A 20,003-nucleotide genomic window follows, 5' to 3' on the forward strand; every position below is an offset into this window, starting at 1 on the left:
ATGCAGTGAGTATTCGGGTATCCACCCAAGGAGCGCTAATGCGCGTATAACGTGCTTTTAATGCGCGTACAATTGCATTGGCTCAAAACTACATTAATTGTGTGTTCAAAATGCGTGCATTTAAATGCGTAATTAATGCAAATTGAGCATTTGATTTATGAATGACAGATTTTATATTATATTTAAATAAGTAGCTTCTTACTCATTATGAAACATTTTATTTAAGTTTTTAAATTTTATATAAATTGAATTTTAAATAAATAGTTCCACTAACTATCTTTGTTCTTATTTCTGCGTTTAAAGCATCAACGTGTAGATGCACGTGTAGATTCTTAGATCCCCTATAGGGTAAGCAAGTTGGTGGAGCTTCGATTGTCCATAGTAAACTATACGCAGATAAAAGGACATTCTTATTTAGAGAATATTTTTATCTTTGACATGTAATTCTTAAAACGAGATTATACGCTACATAATGTCATTTCAAGATTTACATGTAAAAAATAAAGATATTCTCTAAATAAGAATGTTCTTTTCTTCTGTGATAGCTGTACTAGAATATGCTTACAGCAATGCTTAAAATAATTAAATTATTGGTTTAATAATCCAGATATTGGGTCTAATAATAATACAATTGAATAAACTACTTATGTTTTTGGCACCCCGTGATAGCACTTTAATTGAAGCAACAGCTTTTTTTCTCAGTGTAAGGTTGCATTCAACGTCCATTTCTTTCTCTGTTTGAACACAGTGGACACTGAGCAACCTATCCCTTTTTTCTTCGTGTCCGGCTTCTAAACATTGTAGTGAGCATTCTAATATAGTACAGAGTTCACTAGTTGTCCGATTGGGCTTCTCGATCAATGAGCGTAGGCACTTTTTGGTATGCGCTGCCATAATATGCATTAAAAGCGCATATAATGCGGGACAAATATACGCTTTAAATGTGCATTTACGGATCCATGACAGAACGTCCAAAAAAAAATATCCCACGACAGAACATCCCGCGACAATATGTCCAAAAAAATAATATCCCCGTGACAAAACTTCCCACGACAAAACACCCACGACACAATCGGCACATGAATTATGTCATTGTCGGTTTTATTACGGTATTACATTAGTACATGCGTTCATACTAATATATGACCATTACCAATTTAGGTAATTCTTCAGAATAGGGCCTTTTCCGAATTTTGATATTTTCTTGCGGTTTTCTTGGTAAAAACCTTTGTTGTGACTCCGACAGTGATAATCAATCGGGGGAGCCCGAAAAATATGCACCCTACCTATTTTTTTTTCCTATTTTAGTAAATCTGAAGGAAAGCTCACTCCTCTCCGATTTCGATGAAATAAGGCTCAATTAAAGCGCTTTTGCTCAAAATGACTAAAAGTATTTAATGCGTGAACCTCGGTTCGCGTGGAAAGTGTATGCGTGAACTATTTCGGGACTACCGCACCTCCCCCGAAAGCACGGGGGGGGATGTGCGTGAACCTCGATTCGCGTGGAAAGTATATGCGTGAACTATTTCGGGACTACCGCACCTCCCCCGAAAGCACGGGGGGGGGTGTGCGTGAACCTCGGTTCGCGTGGAAAGTGTATGCGTGAACTATTTCGGGACTACCGCACCTCCCCCGAAAGCACGGGGGGGGGGGTGTGCGTGAACCTCGGTTCGCGTGGAAAGTGTATGCGTGAACTATTTCGGGACTACCGCACCTCCCCCGAAAGCACGGGGGGGGTGTGCGTGAACCTCGGTTCGCGTGGAAAGTGTATGCGTGAACTATTTCGGGACTACCGCACCTCCCCCGAAAGCACGGAGGGGTGTGCGTGAACCTCGGTTCGCGTGGATAGCGTATGCATGGAGGTGGTAGGTTCCGCCCCCTTGCGGGGGGCTCCACTATGGTTAAACTACACACATAGTATGCCTTCAAAGTACATGCGTAGGCTTTCCACGCGTGGAAAGTTATGAACCCATGTGGCTCCTGGTTTCGCGTGGACGTCCTGTCGCAGGAAATTTTGTCACGGGGATATTATTTTTTTGGACATAATGTCGTGGGATGTTCTGTCGTGGGAAATTTTTTTTTGGACGTTCTGTCTGACTACCTGCATTTACGACCCGCATTTAATGCAAAGTTTAATGTACATTCAAAGCGCATTATACGCGCATTGGCGCTCCTTGGGCAGTGTATTGATAGAAAGGTAAAAAATTATAAATTGACGGAATGGTTACGTAAATGTGGAAACTTATATGTTTGTATACGCGACTGATATGTACACTGATATGTACAATGGAATTATGATTTCACGATTAATCAAGATAATTCTATATCTCTTTTTGTTTCCATTTTTTTTGTTATTCGTTCGATGATTAAATAATATGCAATTGTGAAAAGAATTGTTAAAAATATAATTCCTTCTCACTATAAAAATTCAATTATTTAAGATTATTATTTATTTTATGACAAAAGTATTATTTAAAATTAATTAAGTAACCAAGAAAATTTAAATAAATCACTATGTATGTACAAACATAAAAATTCTTCATAAAATATAGAATGTTATAACTTGCCATTTTTTTTATAATTATAAGTATAATGAATTAATAATATCGTTATATATGTTTTAAGAAATTTGTATTATATATATATATATATATATATGTATATATAAAACAGGGTTTTTGTAAAGTCTGTGTCACCCCTATATTTCGCAAACGGCTCAAAATAATGAAAAACTGCAAAATACGTGTCCGATCATTTCGAGAGGAGCTACTCTTAAGAAAATTAGAGAGGATGTCCCCCCAAAAGGTGCCCCAGGGGGGACTTCAACTGAAAAAATTTAAATGGAACCCCCTATATTGTAATATATCGTTTAAAAGGACACAAAAAAGAAAATTTTTTGACGCAAACCAGAGGTCGATACGTTGACTCGTTCGGGAGTTATTTTGGGTAAAAAATTGGCTTTTTCGAAATTTGACTCATTAAAATAACTCCCTAACAGATCAACGTATCGACCTTTGGTTTGCGCCAAAAGTTTTCTTTTTTTATGTCCTTTCAAACGATATACTACAATGTAAAAAAGTTCTTTATTTTGAGCTGTTTGTGAAATATAGGGGTGACAACAGACTTTATAGCAACCCTGTGTATATATATATATATATGTGTGTGTGTGTGTGTGTGTATACGTGACAAGATTGTCATTATAATATTTTTTTTTCTAATATTTCGGCGATAAATTCTGTTGTATCGATTTTACCTGATGTGTTGAGACATCTTTAAATAAATATCATCTGCATATTTCATAAACAATTTATTTGATTGGATGATCGATACGTGCTCTTTTAACCGGTGTAAACGCATGCACGGGATAATTATACACTTTTCATTGTATTTTCGAGCGTTGGAGTACAAAACGATGGGCCATGCACATATCTTCTGTAAATATTCTATTAGATGGAACACAATTTGGAGATGTTTAGATTTTCACAAATTTTTTCATTTCATTTCTTTTCTTTTTTTAATTCAATTTCAAACAATTCGAAGATATCATTACGTGATGTTGCACGTAATCGCTATCTCTTAATATTAGTACATGCCACCAGAGCCACCGCTGCCAAGTCCGGCTTTCGTGTCAACAGGTACTTGTTTTTGAAAACAATCTTCCAAGAACTGTTCCATGGAGAGATACAAATGTCCCTTAACGCCCGCTAAAGTATGGCTTACATCCGGATAGACCTGAATAAATAAACAAATACTTCTTAGTTATAAGTTAATAAACAAATACTTCCTAATTATAAGTTTTAGTTCTTTGTTATGATTGACTTTGCAATACTTAATGATATTAACCCTCCGTAGTCACACCTATTTTTTCAAACAAGGAAGTCATTCTGGGTTATTTTGACCCGAGACGAACTTTGATCGTTCGCCATTTGACCATTTATCCACCGATCGTGTTGAAAAAATTCTCGAATGCACTTGTGATATTGCTAAATTAATTGCTACAAAAAAAAGTGCCTCAGGAATTTTTAACATATAAAAAAAATTCGCAAAAAATTTGCGTTTTTAAAAAAAAATTTTTTTTTGTTTTTTGAACTACAGCTAGAGGGAGTCATGCCCGCCATTTTTCAAGTTACGCGCAAGATATTTACGAGCAAAGTTGAGGCTCGGGTCAAATTGACCCGGTGTGACTACGGAGGGTTAATTAAATTTTACATTAATTAAGTTAAATTTTTAAGATAATTATTTATATTAAAGAACGCATCTGTGATGGCTATAAAGAATAAACAAAACGCATTTGATTTCTACATCTTGACTTACAATTAGATATGAATCAATCATTATAGGGAAGACCGGGACTGGTACATTTTTTAAATGATTTTTTTTACATGTAATTAATAAATGGTATACAAGCCGCAAAAAAATTTTTCAATAACCGCATGTTTATACAAAACAAAAATAATTTTTTTAACTGAATAGTATAATTAATTTTATTGCATTAATAAAAATTATAAGGCGACTACATTTGTAACAACTATCCCAGCATGTGGAGTAAGTTGTTACAGTACTGGATTAAGTTGTGAAAGATCCAGTTTTAAAAGTATAATATATTTAATAAAGAGAAATAACAACACGTAACAACATGTATTATATTACATTTATATTGTTGAGTGCAAAATTACAATACAGATATAATGTAATTGATGTTCTGTATTGACCGGTTTTGATACGTAATAAGAGACGTTAACGGAAATATTTCATAAGATTATCTGCCGCTATTGTGCCGAGCTACATCGAGTTAATCAAAATTATAAGTAGAAAGCTGTAACAACCTACCCCGTCACAACCAGTCCCGACCTGCTACATTTAGATATTTTAATTATTACTTAAATAAAAAAATGTTTTAAGACATTAACATAACTGGAAGTTATTATGTTTAAAGTAAAGATTTTAAAGAAACAGAATTATGATATAATGACCAGATTTATAAATATAACATTTAATATATCTGATTTAATATATCTAACATACTGTTTTATTTTACTTTTGACTATACAAAACTAAAAAATTTTTTGTTTGTGAAAATACGCTACTCAGCCTGGAATAACTAACTGAAATATTATCGCAATGTTTTTGTGAAAATATTTTTTTTGCAATATTATCTTTTGTCAATAAAGTGTGATATAAAGACCATCGAAATAAAAATATAAGTAGAAAGGGCTGTAAGGGTCACAACGCGGATAACGGTGCGTTCAGATATAAATGTGATTTATTCCTCGATTTACAAAAATCCAAACGTTTCGGCTCCTGTCCGAGCCATCCTCAGTGGTATAATATTAACATCAAAAATATATTCTCCTTTACATCAGTCTTTCGTTGTGCGTCGTGTCGATGGGATCTCGTCTTACAGATCGCTCTGCACAGATCATTCTCTTTGCCTTATTTTCTTATTATTCGGTTTGACTGCGATGTATTTTTTCTCCAGACTACCTGGTGAGTTTTTCTAGAATTTTAATTTAAGACAAGGATGTAACTCTTAATTACGTTACAGATTTGGACCTTTTAGTCTCACTAAGTTTCTGTCAAATTGAAACAGTAAACTCACCATGTTAAAGGAGAATATATTTTTGATGTTAATATTATATCACTGAGGATGGCTCGGACAGGAGCCGAAACGTTTGGATTTTTGTAAATCGAGGAATAAATCACATTTATATCTGAACGCACCGTGATCCGCGTTGTGACCCTTACAGCCCTTTCTACTTATATTTTTTGTCACTTTTACAATAATTACCGTGTACCAACTTGTCTTATGTACCAACTAGCCCCGGTCTCCCCTACTTAATAAAGACCTAGTTTACACCGAGCTTTTGATACGCGTACCAAGTACTATATTCGAACTAAACGCAGAATGGTACGATACTCGAGAACAGCGTGTATCAGACCAAGCTGATACGTGTATCAAACATTCTCAACGCGCTATAAACGTTGATGACTTGATACGTATAATACTGTTTTTACTACGGCGCGTCGCGACACTTTAGTTGCAGATTGAGACCATTGTGTACAAAATCAAAATTGAAAAATGTCTTATTTGTATTTAAAATCTAATCTAATATGATTAAATTAATGCGATCGATGTAAACAGGAGCGTATCTGCTTAATCTGCACCAGCTTGATATCTGTATTAAAAGTTTTTACGATGTAAACTAAGCCAAAGTAACAGCTCGTAAGAATGTATAGAACATTATTTAATTTATTCGTTAACAATCAGCAGAGAGAATAGTTGATACTATAATATAATAATATTATAATCCTTAAGAGGTTACATACCTTTGACAAAGGCTTTAACCCTAGAACACCACACTTCCAAAAAGTCCTGATTTCACCACACTGGGTGTACCATACCCAATGTATTTTCAATTATCAATAATATTTAATTATCAATTATCAATATTTTTGAAAAGTCGATATTTTTAAAAATCGATATTTTTTTTTTTTAATTTAAACGCCAGAATGTTAAAAACGCGCCTGTGTTATTGTAATTACGATTAATTACGCTCAGGTCAATACAAATGTTTAGTTTATCTTTCGGTTATCGGACAGCTGTTGACAGGCTGGGGCCCAAATGGGGCCCAAAACTATGGTTCCAGAAACTTTTAGAAAACCTCCCTCCTTAAAACGCGTAGGAAGTGGTGAGAATCTCGCGGGAGGTTCTGGCCATTTTGGGTATGAATCGGACGGAGAACGCTGCGGAACGACACATCAGTTTTTGACTTTGTTTCTAACTCTTATTCGACTCCAGGCAGTCACTTTTAATTCCTAACATTTGACTGTACGTTAAGTCCGAGCATTCACGCTCGATTCTGAGACTTAATCCCTGTATTCTTATATTTTAAAACTGCGTTTCACGCATAACTTAGTTTTGTACTAAGACTAAAAGAATAAAGGTAAGATAAGTTTGAGAAAAAAAGCTTGAAATCTGGAATCTCATTTCGTGTTTGTTAAATCCTTAATTAACAAATTCACAACTGAAATACCACTCACAGTTTTCGCTAACAAAGAATGTGGCGATCTGTCCTTTTCGCTGACGAAGAGTGTGGCGAACTGGTACTTTCGCTGCCGAAAGGCGTGGCGATTACGGGGTTGATTCTTGGGAATCGCAATAATCGTTGATAATTCCCGAGAGTGAGTTTGGGCTTTACGCTGATGAAGAGTGTGGCGGATTGGCTCTGGGCGCTGACGAAGAGTGTGGCGACCAATCAAATTCATTTTTGAGAACGCGGCTAAATGACGAAAAAGAGAGATAGACGAGTCAAATTAAAAGGATTAGGTTCCAGATCAAACAAGCTATTACTTCTAATCAAAATCCTCTCCCCCTCCTCCGGAAATTGCAACAAATTAGAAAACGCACCTCCATTTAAACATATTCCTGTTGATTTCATAATTGATTATCCTAATTATAACCAAATGAATAGAACTGATCCTCGTTACGAGACTTATAAAGTTTGATATCTTTTCGGTCCCGAATAATAATAGTAATCATCACACGACTTGTCCAAATTCCTGGTAAATTGCTTAAATGCATTGACCAAAAAACGAACAAACAACAGACAGAACGTGACACAATTAATGACGTGCCATACATCTACTAAACGGCAAATGAGGCTGCGCAGCATGACGAGTCGTAGAGGGAGAACAAAAGTTTAATTACCTTAACACTTTGATTCCCTAACTTTCACTATATAGAAATGGCGGGCACTATAACAACAAATATGGGTGTGCCACACCCAGTGTGGTGTTCTAGAGTTAAAACTAGGTCAAAATTAACAAATTTTTATTGTAGGTGAAATTATGTTTTATTAAAAAATGAAAATACATGTCTTGTAGAGAAATCTTTTGAGAATATCTCCCGAAAATTTCAATAAAAAATATCAAAAATTGAGGTCCTGGCAGCTATTTTCCCGAATAATGTTTGTAAAAATGGCTTTCGCGCTACCAAAGATACCTTCGCCTTCTCTTATGTGAAACAAAAAACAAAAATTTGTAGACAGTATGGAAGTTAAAAAACATTGTTAGCAAACATTGTGGAAAGCATGAAAAATGTCATAAATGTTATACTTAAGTATTTATGCTTAACTGATGAGGACTCGCAGCACGACTTATGTCCCGCTAGTGTCGAAAGTTTGCAAACATCGACGTTGCAGGATTATAAGCTACATTTGTTTATGACCCCACAAGTTATAAACGAATGTATAAAGAAGATTATAAAGAAGGATATAAAGAAGGCTTTCTATATGGACCTGGAATCGTCGATAAGGCTGAAACTTACGTGAGTACTAGAAATATACATATAATTAAATTGTACTTGAAACTTTAAACACGTTTTTTTCAAAACAACATTTTTCAAACTGGTTTGTACGATTTCAGACAAACTAATAAGCCAATCGGCTTTGCTCTCTGGGTGCATATTTGTAAGAAATCTCTCTATAGAACTAGTAAAATTAAAATACATTAACATTTGCCCGCGATACATGATCGAGTTATCGAGGCCGTATAATATGTCTCGGAGTTCGGTTTGTTTTTGTGGTATTTTTAGAACACGTCAATTTAGTTTCTGATTTTGGTTTGTCCTACGGTACTTTTGGAACACGTCTTAATGTAATTCGTCATTGCGTATAATACTTCTTATCATTGTGACTTTGATTGAATATGGCACGGTACGAATTTAGTGGAGAAAATGGTCAGTTTAATTTTCTTCACAGTTTTATACTTGCGATTCTTACAATTTCATTCTTTTGACGTACCTAACATGAAAGTTTTCACAATTTAATTTTGACATGTTTCCCGTTATTATATTTGACAAATTTATATTGATATTTTAGTGTGGCGTTCGCACGATGTAGTTAGGACACAACGTCTGGCGACGCATGATGTATAATTGTTGCGTATTTAATTATAATTATAAAAATATAAGTAGAAAGGGCTGTAAGGGTCACAACGCGGATCACGGTGCGTTCAGATATAAATGTGATTTATTCCTCGAATTACAAAATTCCAAACGTTTCGGCTCCTCGATGATCCCCAAACGAGACTCCTAGAGATATCATTGCCACCTTTGACTAAAGAGGATACGACCTTAGAGGCGTTCAGGCATAATCCCACGGATGGTAGCTTCGCACCACCGGCCGCTCGACCGAGTGCGTGAACCAAATGTCCGAACCTGCGGTTCCTCTCGTACTGAGCAGGATTACTATCGCAATGACTGGTCATCAGTAGGGTAAAACTGACCTGTCTCACGACGGTCCGAGCCATCCTCAGTGGTATAATATTAATATCAAAAATATATATTCTCCCTTAACATGGTGAGTTTACTGTTTCAATTTGACAGAAACTTAGTGAGACTAAAAGGTCCAAATCTGTAACGTAATTAAGAGTTACATTTTTGTCTTAAATTAAAATTCTAGAAAAATTCACCAGTTAGTCTGGAGAAAAAATACATCGCAGTCAAACCAAATAATAAAAAAATAAGGTAAAGAGAATGATCTGTGCAGAGCGATCTGTAAGACGAGATCCCATCGACACGACGCACAACAAAAGACTGATTCGGTAAACGCACGCAGATAAACGTCTTATAACAAACTTGACAACGTGTAGGTCATAAAGTAATAAATAATATACGGCAGTCGACGATGAATACAAAGGTATATAGTCAGGGATGTATAAAGTCAAATTTGTACAAATAAATATAAAACGTCGGTCAACAGATAAAAATAAAAATTTAAAAAATATAAATCAGCGGTAATAAATACATAAAATTGTAAAAAAGATTGAGAACTTGTGGAAAAGCAAAGCGTCATGGACATGGTTTACATTACAAATAAATATAAAACGTCGGTCAACAGATAAAAATAAAAATTCAAAAAATATAAATCAGCGGTAATAAATATATAAAATTGTAAAAAAGATTGAGAACTTGTGGAAAAGCAAAGCGTCATGGACATGGTTTACAGTTTATCCAAGATAGAAACATATGCATGGTGCAGAAACTCTGTATCGGCCTGAGAGTTCAAACCGTTCTTTTGCAATTTAATATACAGCATCTCTGATACCAATCGCTTCGATAAAAACCTTTCCTTATCCAGAATTTCGACGTTATCCCAGTCAAAGTCGTGATTGAAATCTAATCTATGTTCGGTAATGACGGAAAGATTTGTCGTGTTTTTACGGATATGATTACGGTGTTCAGTAATTCTCGTTTTAAGTTGCCTCAAAGTCTGGTCCACGTAAGTCGCGTCACAATTTTTACATGAAATTCTGTACACGACGTTTTTGTGTGATTGAGTAGGAAGAATATCCTTCTGGACTTTGATATAATTATTTAATTTATTCAAGTTATAAAATGACAGGTTGACATTCAGATCCGTAACCATGCTTTTAAATTTCTCCGATATATATGGAACATAAGATACAGTGAACCAATGGCCACGGCTTTCTTCGTTAGTAGGTGGAGGTTCATTCTGTATGCGTGTACGTTTATAAAGTAAAGATTTTATTCTTGTATTAATAGTGTCGAATATGAACGTCAATGGGTAGTCATTAGATAGCAGAGTGTCAATTATGAATTTTATATTTTTTTGATGGTATCTAGGGTGAGATAATAAAAAAGCCCTATCGACCATGCCCATGACAGTGCCTCTTTTCTGGGAAACAGGGTGTTGCGACATAAAATTAAGATAACGGCCTGAAAACGTCGGTTTATAAAACCAATCAAATTCCAGACCGTTGTTGTCTTTAATCAACGTTACGTCAAGAAAATTTAATTTGTCTCCTCCTACTTCAACGGTAAACTGTAACCTCGGATGATAAGAATTAAATGCTTGTAAAATTGCGTCAATAGAGTTACGAGGTACAGCCATCGCAATGTCATCCACATATCTGCAGTAAAACGGCAACGTAAAAGTAAATAATTGCAACACACTGTTTTCCAGATCCTACATAACGATGTCAGCAACGATGGGTGATTATGGTGATGGGTCGTTATGCAGGATCTGAAAAACAGTGTGTTGCAATTATTTACCTTTACGTTGCCGTTTTACTGCAGATATGTGGATGACATTGCGATGGCTGTACCTCGTAACTCTATTGACGCAATTTTACAAGCATTTAATTCTTATCATCCGAGGTTACAGTTTACCGTTGAAGTAGGAGGAGACAAATTAAATTTTCTTGACGTAACGTTGATTAAAGACAACAACGGTCTGGAATTTGATTGGTTTCATAAACCGACGTTTTCAGGCCGTTATCTTAATTTTATGTCGCAACACCCTGTTTCCCAGAAAAGAGGCACTGTCATGGGCATGGTCGATAGGGCTTTTTTATTATCTCACCCTAGATACCATCAAAAAAATATAAAATTCATAATTGACACTCTGCTATCTAATGACTACCCATTGACGTTCATATTCGACACTATTAATACAAGAATAAAATCTTTACTTTATAAACGTACACGCATACAGAATGAACCTCCACCTACTAACGAAGAAAGCCGTGGCCATTGGTTCACTGTATCTTATGTTCCATATATATCGGAGAAATTTAAAAGCGTGGTTACGGATCTGAATGTCAACCTGTCATTTTATAACTTGAATAAATTAAATAATTATATCAAAGTCCAGAAGGATATTCTTCCTACTCAATCACACAAAAACGTCGTGTACAGAATTTCATGTAAAAATTGTGACGCGACTTACGTGGGCCAGACTTTGAGGCAACTTAAAACGAGAATTACTGAACACCGTAATCATATCCGTAAAAACACGACAAATCTTTCCGTCATTACCGAACATAGATTAGATTTCAATCACGACTTTGACTGGGATAACGTCGAAATTCTGGATAAGGAAGGTTTTTATCGAAGCGATTGGTATCAGAGATGCTGTATATTAAATTGCAAAAGAACGGTTTGAACTCTCAGGCCGATACAGAGTTTCTGCACCATGCATATGTTTCTATCTTGGATAAACTGTAAACCATGTCCATGACGCTTTGCTTTTCCACAAGTTCTCAATCTTTTTTACAATTTTATATATTTATTACCGCTGATTTATATTTTTTGAATTTTTATTTTTATCTGTTGACCGACGTTTTATATTTATTTGTAATGTAAACCATGTCCATGACGCTTTGCTTTTCCACAAGTTCTCAATCTTTTTTACAATTTTATGTATTTATTACCGCTGATTTATATTTTTTAAATTTTTATTTTTATCTGTTGACCGACGTTTTATATTTATTTGTACAAATTTGACTTTATACATCCCTGACTATATACCTTTGTATTCATCGTCGACTGCCGTATATTATTTATTACTTTATGACCTACACGTTGTCAAGTTTGTTATAAGACGTTTATCTGCGTGCGTTTACCGAATCAGTCTTTTGTTGTGCGTCGTGTCGATGGGATCTCGTCTTACAGATCGCTCTGCACAGATCATTCTCTTTACCTTATTTTTTTATTATTTGGTTTGACTGCGATGTATTTTTTCTCCAGATTAACTGGTGAATTTTTCTAGAATTTTAATTTAAGACAAAAATGTAACTCTTAATTACGTTACAGATTTGGACCTTTTAGTCTCACTAAGTTTCTGTCAAATTGAAACAGTAAACTCACCATGTTAAGGGAGAATATATATTTTTGATATTAATATTATACTACTGAGGATGGCTCGGACAGGAGTCGAAACGTTTGGAATTTTGTAATTCGAGGAATAAATCACATTTATATCTGAACGCACCGTGATCCGCGTTGTGACCCTTACAGCCCTTTCTACTTATATTTTTATTTCGAGGGTCTTTTTATCACACTTATTATAATTATAATATCTCACTTGAGAAGGGCCAAATTATGGTCGAAACGTTGTGAGTCAGAATAAATGTGAACTGTCCAGTTGGGTCGCTTAATTTTGGATTTTATTATTAACTTTTTCCTTTTATTTTAATGTAAAAGTATCGATTCTTCAACGATTAAAAAAAAATTTACATGCGAAATAATTAAAGAAATAGTTTGTCTTTAATAATTCTAGTTCCAACGATAACCGAACATGTGTAGATTAAGAATCTGTTTCATTTTTCTGTTTCAGATTACTGAGTGTCCAGATTTTATGGGAACCGTGGAACCTCGGACACGTTGAGCAAATATTTGTATAACTTCCGTAACTTTCATTATTTCTACTTAAAAAAATTCTGATTTATACATAAAATATATGTTAATATATGTGTAAAACCTAGAATAAATCAGCCGTATAGTTTCTAAAAAAAAATCGAGAAAAATAGCCTTGTTTTTAACCTTCGAAACGATCATCTTTCCTTTAGATAAGAAATAATCTCAAGTAGTATCCAATATTTTTTGTTTGCACTTCAGAAAATCACTTGTACAAGTATAAATTTTATATTTATGCAAAAAAATGTCAAAGTACCTGCTGTCGAAAGAGTATGCCTTCCTTAGCAAGATGACGAGCAAGTGCCATGGACTGTTGAAATTGGACGTTGTCATCCGCAGTCCCGTGTACCAAATAAAACATCTTATCATGCAGATACCTTACTTTGTCATAAACGTTGGATTCAGCGTAGCCTTTGTAATTAGATGTCACGTTCGGTAATCCCATGTATCTTTCGGCATATGCAGAATCTGCGTCAATAATCATTCGTTAAAATCAGATAAAGTAAATTTAGTAATACAGAATTTAGTAATATAGTCAAAAAATCATGTTCTTAATATAACTGATCTAAACAATCTTTATATAACATTGTCCGGTAGAGGAGACCAGGGCTAGTTGGTACACTTGTTTAAAGATTTTTTTACACGTAATTAATAAATGGAATACAAGCCGCAAACGAATTTTTCAATAGTCGCATGCTTATACAACACAAAAATTATTTTTTTAACTAAATAGTATAATTAATTTTGTTGCAACAATAACAATTATAATGCGACATTTGTAACAACCAGCCCCATATACGAGGTAAGTTGTTACAGTATTGGATTAAGTTGTGAAAGATCCAGTTTTCAAAGTATAATATATGTATTTAATAAAGAGAAATAACAACAAGTAACAATATGTGTTATATCACATTTACATTATTGAGTGCAAAATTATAATGTAGATATAATTTAACTGATGTTCTGTATTGATTGTTTCTGATATGTAATAAGAGATGTAACGGTAAAGTCTTACATAAGATTAAAATATATGCCGCTGTTATGCCGAAGTTATGTGTTACATCGACGGAGTTGCTCAAAATTATAAGTAGAACAAAAATAACAACCTACCCCGTCACAACCAACCCCGACCTTCCATGTTTAGATATTTTGATTAAACAAAAAAATGTTTTAAGATATTAACATAACTGGAAGTTATTACGTTTAAAGTAAAGATTTTAAAGACAGTTAGAATTATGATACGATGACCAGATTTAGAAATATGAATATTTATAAACATAACATTATATATACAAATACATCACTAATTTATTTTACTTTTGGCTATACAAAACTAAAAATATTTTCTGTTTGTGAAAATACGCTGCTCAGCCTAAAATAACTAATTAAAATATTATCGCAATGTTTTTGCAAAAATACTATATTTTTTATGCAATATTATCTTTTGTCGCTTTTGCAACAATTGCCGTGTACCAACTAGCCCCGGCCTCCCCTAAATCTTCGGAAAATCCACTTATATAAAATAAATAAAAATACCAAATTTTTACATATTGTTGGCCTCTGAACATGAATATAAAACTTAAAAATAGCTCTCGGGACGAGAAACATCAAAAATCGCAAAAAAAAATAGAAAAACGCAGGTTAACCTTCGGAAAACTCATCTATATAAAATAATGGGTAAGAATACCCAATTTCTATGCATTTTTGTTCTCTAAACATAAATCTGAAACTTAAAAATGGTGATCAGACTCGCAAGTTGAAAAGAAACCATAAAGGTAATTATTCGGAATAGAGGCTCTTCCTAATTTTAATATTTTTTTCTGGCTTTCTTGATAAAAATTATTGTTGTGACTCCGACAGTGATAATCAATTGGGGGAGCCCGAAAAATATGTACCCTACCTATTTTTTTATGGGAGCGGAAGCTACTGCCTCCACGCATACATATTTTCCACGCGAAACGAGGTGCTACGTGGGTTTACAACTTTTCACGCGTGGAAAGCCCATGTACTTTGCGAAGCAAATATGCAACATATGTCAAAGTCAAAGTCATTGGAGAATGGGATGTTTTTATGCTGTGACGTTTATGCAGTTCCGCTGCATCGCGGCAGCCAGCGTCTCCGCCGCCGCGCCGCGGCACCGCGGCCGGCGCCGCCGCGCCGTCACAAACGGCGGGTTTGCACCTCGTCGAAGCGAACATACAGGGACGTCTCCATCAGAATGCGGCTAATCGAGGGATTCGAGACCAGAGGAGAGGGCCGACCGTTGAGGCGATTATTGGCGGCATCTCGCGGGCGGCGAGACGAGAAGGGCGCGAAAAAACACGCGCGTTGCGCGTGATTCGACGGCTAGCGGAACGTATTGTGGCAGGGCCCCCGGCGCCAGGAATGAACGAGTTCCCCGCCCAACCTCCACTTCAATGACTGGACCCGAGATGGCTGACCACCATCCTAGGGTCACCGGAGAGGACTCTCGAAGAACCAGCGAGTTCAGACCGCTAAAAAGAATCCCGGGAGGCCGCTGCGAGAACGAGAGGTCGCCAGACGCCCCTGCAGGATATGCTGACGGCACTGCGCGAGGATGTTATCGCGAGCTCGCGAGCCCGTCTCTGGTTGGCTCGCGTTATCGCGTAGAAGGGCCGCGCAATTCTTGGGTGGGGCGCGCCAGCGATTTCGCTATCGAGCAAATTCCGCTCGATCTCTTCCTGGTCGTCCTCCGGCGTGAAAAGTCGCGTTGTTTCCGCGCACTTTGGCTACCGTATAAGATTGGCGAAATTCTGGCCTGAGCCTCGAGAATTGAGAGCAGCGGCGCAAGAGAGGAGTCCGTACGTCGCGCCGGTGAGGTTGCCTTGAACTCTTTGTGAAGCCACGAACCAGCTCTCCAGGTCACGTTCTCGGTCTGACACGCGGTTTATTAGTGAACATCGCCGAAAAGGTGTAATTTTTGGTGTTAGCGTTGGCGGTCGGCATTGGACGCGAGGGGCCCCGAGATAATCTCGTCGGCTAAAAGGGTCATCGATTACCGCTCCTGGAGATCGCGACCATGAGTGGATGCAGGCGAGCCTTCGGCAGCGGCCGAAGTACGGGAATCGTATATCCGCCATTACTGTCGTGCGGTGTACTCGCGTTTGCTTTCGCATACGCGTTTTCGATTTTGCGTTCTATTTTGCGTTGTACTTGGTGTAATCGCGTGCGGTATCCCGCGTTATATTAGGTGTCTTTGCGTACTATATTTTGCGTCGTCCGAAGTGTTCTCGCGTGTGTCATTTGTATGTGTATTAGACTCCGCGTGCAATACTTGTGTTAAATTTAGCTTTTCCTTTTGTTATATTTCGCGTTCGACGTTCTCGCCTACTTAGAATTATCGCGAGTTATATTGAGCGATCTATGGTGCGTCGGATTGAGAGTGTCACGCGTGTTATAGCGGTGCGGTATAAGTCGCATGATATTCAGCGTCGTGTTTAAAGTCCCGCGCCTCCTTCGAGCGTATGGTACCCTGGCGACGGAACCCTTTTGCGGTTTCGAACATTTCGCGTTTGCGCGCCGAGCGTGGCGCCGCATTTCTTTCGCCTAATTATATCTTATGTCTAGTATTAAGTTCTATTCGACTGTGTGTCATACTATGTTTACTTCATATGTAATTCGCGTTTAAGTTCTTCTCATGTGACATGTGACATTAATTCGATGCAGTTTCTAATTGTCTTTTGTTCGATTATACCAGATGACTTTTGATTCAGTTATATTACTACGCGTTTACTGCGACTTCATCTAGAGTTTCATTAATTCTTATTTTCGATTTCACATTAATTCAGTGCTGTAATTCTACAAATTCTAGTATTCAGTATTCAGTTCAGATCGTTATTTAATTTCAGCTACTCAATCATTCAATTCACTAAATTCTTGATCCTTGACATCAGATTTCACCGTGTTTCTTAACTATAATAAAGATTGTTACCGATTACTACGAGACTCCTAGAGATATCATTGCCACCTTTGACTAGAGAGGATACGGCCTTAAAGGCGTTCAGGCATAATCCCACGGATGGTAGCTTCGCAACACCGGCCGCTCGACCGAGTGCGTGAACCAAATGTCCGAACCTGCGGTTCCTCTCATACTGAGCAGGATTACTATCGCAATGACTGGTCATCAGTAGGGTAAAATTAACCTGTCTCACGACGGTCTACATTCATTCGTATGTCGGAGTCGGATGTCGGAACGTAGCCGATGGTCCAATGAGGAAAATTCGTTTCCGAAAATGAAATTCTCTCATTGGACCATCGGCTATGTTCCGACATCCGACTCCGATACATGACTGATTGTAGACCGGCCCTAACCGTCACCCCGCCAAATTTGTGCGCTGCCCATTATCAATCCCGCCCTTCTCCGCTAGGTCAAGTTGGCCGATCCCTCGCACGCCTGACTAATTACGCTATCGTGTTTATTTCCGAGTTTTCACGATTTTGGAATAAATTCGTGGACGCGAGCTTACGGATCTGGCGCTCAACTCTGATTTTGAGTATAATTGTCGGAACGTGCGAGAGACCATTTGGAGAGGCCCATCATCCTTCTCTCCTCACCTCCTTTTTTGATCCGTCTTGCGTCTCGGGCGCGATTCCCAACTAAAAAAACGTGACAATGCATAATTACGAATATTGATTTAGCATCAATATTCAGATAACGCTAATTTTCATTGATTTTTTTGCGTTTCTGTTTTTTTTTTGCGATTTTTGATGTTTTTTGTTCTGAGCGCTATATATATATTTTTGGGTATTTCTATTTATTACTTTATATAGGTGAGTTTTCCGTCCGCGCTCTAGTAACAGGCAAAGTTATGGAGATATATCTCCACAATTTAATAACATATATTCTACTCCGAATTGCTAATATAAAATATTAATTTATGTTTATTAATGTTGTATAACAATGTCGCATTATTATATTATATCTCTTGGCAAAAAGATGTAGATTTATAATTCTAGTTTATAAAAATTATATAAACATTATCAAGAGACATGGTAGTGTCTCGCGCCAAGTACACGCAAAGCGAGACCGCACCGTTACTCTTTTACGCGAACGCACGAGTTGCAAATACCGGAGATTTCGAGATCTCAATAACGAGTCAACGGATTAAGTTCTAAGTAGGCTTGATCGATAGCTTGGGATCGATTTATATAATAAGTGTTTTTAGTTTTTCTCCACGTGCCTTACGAGCGAAAATATTACGACGCAAAGTCTGAAATATTCAATTTTACAATTAAGATACGTCGTCGTCGCCGTACGGTTGTTTTTGCATCGATAGATGGCATTTTAAAGATACCTCGAGTGTTTAAAAAAAGACAGCATATATGTGCGTCGTATGCGCTCAATGCAGACAGTGCGTTCAGCGCGCTGTCACAGTCAGTTATAACCTAGAAATATGTATCGTGCAACGTTATGATCTCTCATCATTAAATACGATCGTTTAATTCCAAATTTCGGTCGCGTCACGCAAAGATCGAAGATTGAAGTGCCACAAAATTAAGATGTGGGTGTCGCAAGAGGCGAAATATCAGCGGTTGGAGATAGGTAGTGACAGTCGTGACCGTTACTATGTTTACGCGAGCGTTACTTCTGTATATATATAGTAACTTACGATAAACGCAGGATGAATTATCATAAGTTACTACAGAACCCTCGTTTACGTGGAGAAATTATCATATAAGTTACTACAGAAGTAACGCTCGCATAAACGTAGTATGTGACAGATTGTGTGTGCGTGTGCGTGTGCGTGTGCGTGTGCGTGTGCGTGTGCGTGTGCGTGTGCGCGCGCGCGCGCGCGTGCGTGTGCGTGTGCGTGCGTGCGTGTGTGTGTGTGGGTGTGTGTGTGTGTGTGTGTGTGTGTGTGTGTGTGTGTGTGTGTGTGTGTGTGTGTGTGTGTGTGTGATCATCAATATGTCATATAATATTATAGCATCCAAAATCACACACGTATGCATATGCTGTCTTGTACATGTCTTGTAAATTGCTGTCTTGTAAAAGTTGAAGAAAACGAGAAAGTGATCTATAGCGTAATTAATATTGTAGGCAAGTTAAAATATTAATTGATTCGAGTCCATTTATTATGATAGACGTTGATTTTATATCTTGGTGTCTGAAAACATTTGGCCTGTTCGTTTTGCTGAACTGGTTGCACGGCTCGTGTTTCCTCTTTTTCTTTTCACGTTAAAGAGAAAAAGAGAAAAGATGAACCGTGCAACATGTTCAGCTAAAACGAACAGGCCTCTCGATTATTCACAAAAACAATAACAACAAAATAAATTTTGGTAAATTTTATATTCGTATTCAGCAATTTCTAACTGTTGTGTGACTACGTATGTTCAAATAACTGTGCGTATTAGAGTTGCGGCGCCACTACGGGCGCGACCAATGAGTAGCGTAGGACGGTGATCGTCGGTTGTGGACTCGCCGATTACCGCGCGGGGATTTCCGTTTCCGCACACACACGAACGAGACACGAACGAAGTCACACGTGCCTTGTCGTGCTCTCCGATATTGTACGCGTCAGCGAATAAAGCAAAGTGTTAAGAAGCATACATCCGAAATATTATTTACCAGCACCTACACAACACTAACATTTAAAAAAATAATTAAATTAAATATGTTCTTCTCACACACAAAAAAGATTAGACTCTAAGAGGATTGGATATAGTTCCAAATGACCTCTGCTCCCAATCGACCTAAAATTTTACACATAAGTTGTTTTCGATGTGAGAAATAAAGTACGCGTGGTCCCAACTTCAAGAAATT

The 20,003-nt window shown here is 37.0% G+C and overlaps 1 protein-coding gene across 5 annotated transcripts in view; it reads right to left on the bottom strand.

The window, feature by feature from the left end:
- Window positions 1-3,292: 3,292 nt before the first annotated feature.
- Dpp10 (Dipeptidyl peptidase 10) overlaps window positions 3,293-20,003 on the bottom strand; it is a 235,589-nt gene continuing 218,878 nt past the window's right edge. For all 5 annotated transcript variants that reach the window (XM_071785411.1, XM_071785409.1, XM_071785408.1 and 2 more), the window contains 2 exons: window positions 13,476-13,687; window positions 3,293-3,732 (listed from right to left, as the gene is read on the bottom strand). In XM_071785411.1, coding sequence (XP_071641512.1) covers window positions 3,583-3,732; window positions 13,476-13,687 — 362 coding nt within the window. In that variant the 3' untranslated portion in view covers window positions 3,293-3,582. The remainder of the gene's footprint in view (window positions 3,733-13,475; window positions 13,688-20,003) is intronic.

Source organism: Temnothorax longispinosus, chromosome 8 (genome assembly GCF_030848805.1).
Source record: "Temnothorax longispinosus isolate EJ_2023e chromosome 8, Tlon_JGU_v1, whole genome shotgun sequence".
Lineage (NCBI taxonomy): Eukaryota > Metazoa > Arthropoda > Insecta > Hymenoptera > Formicidae > Temnothorax > Temnothorax longispinosus.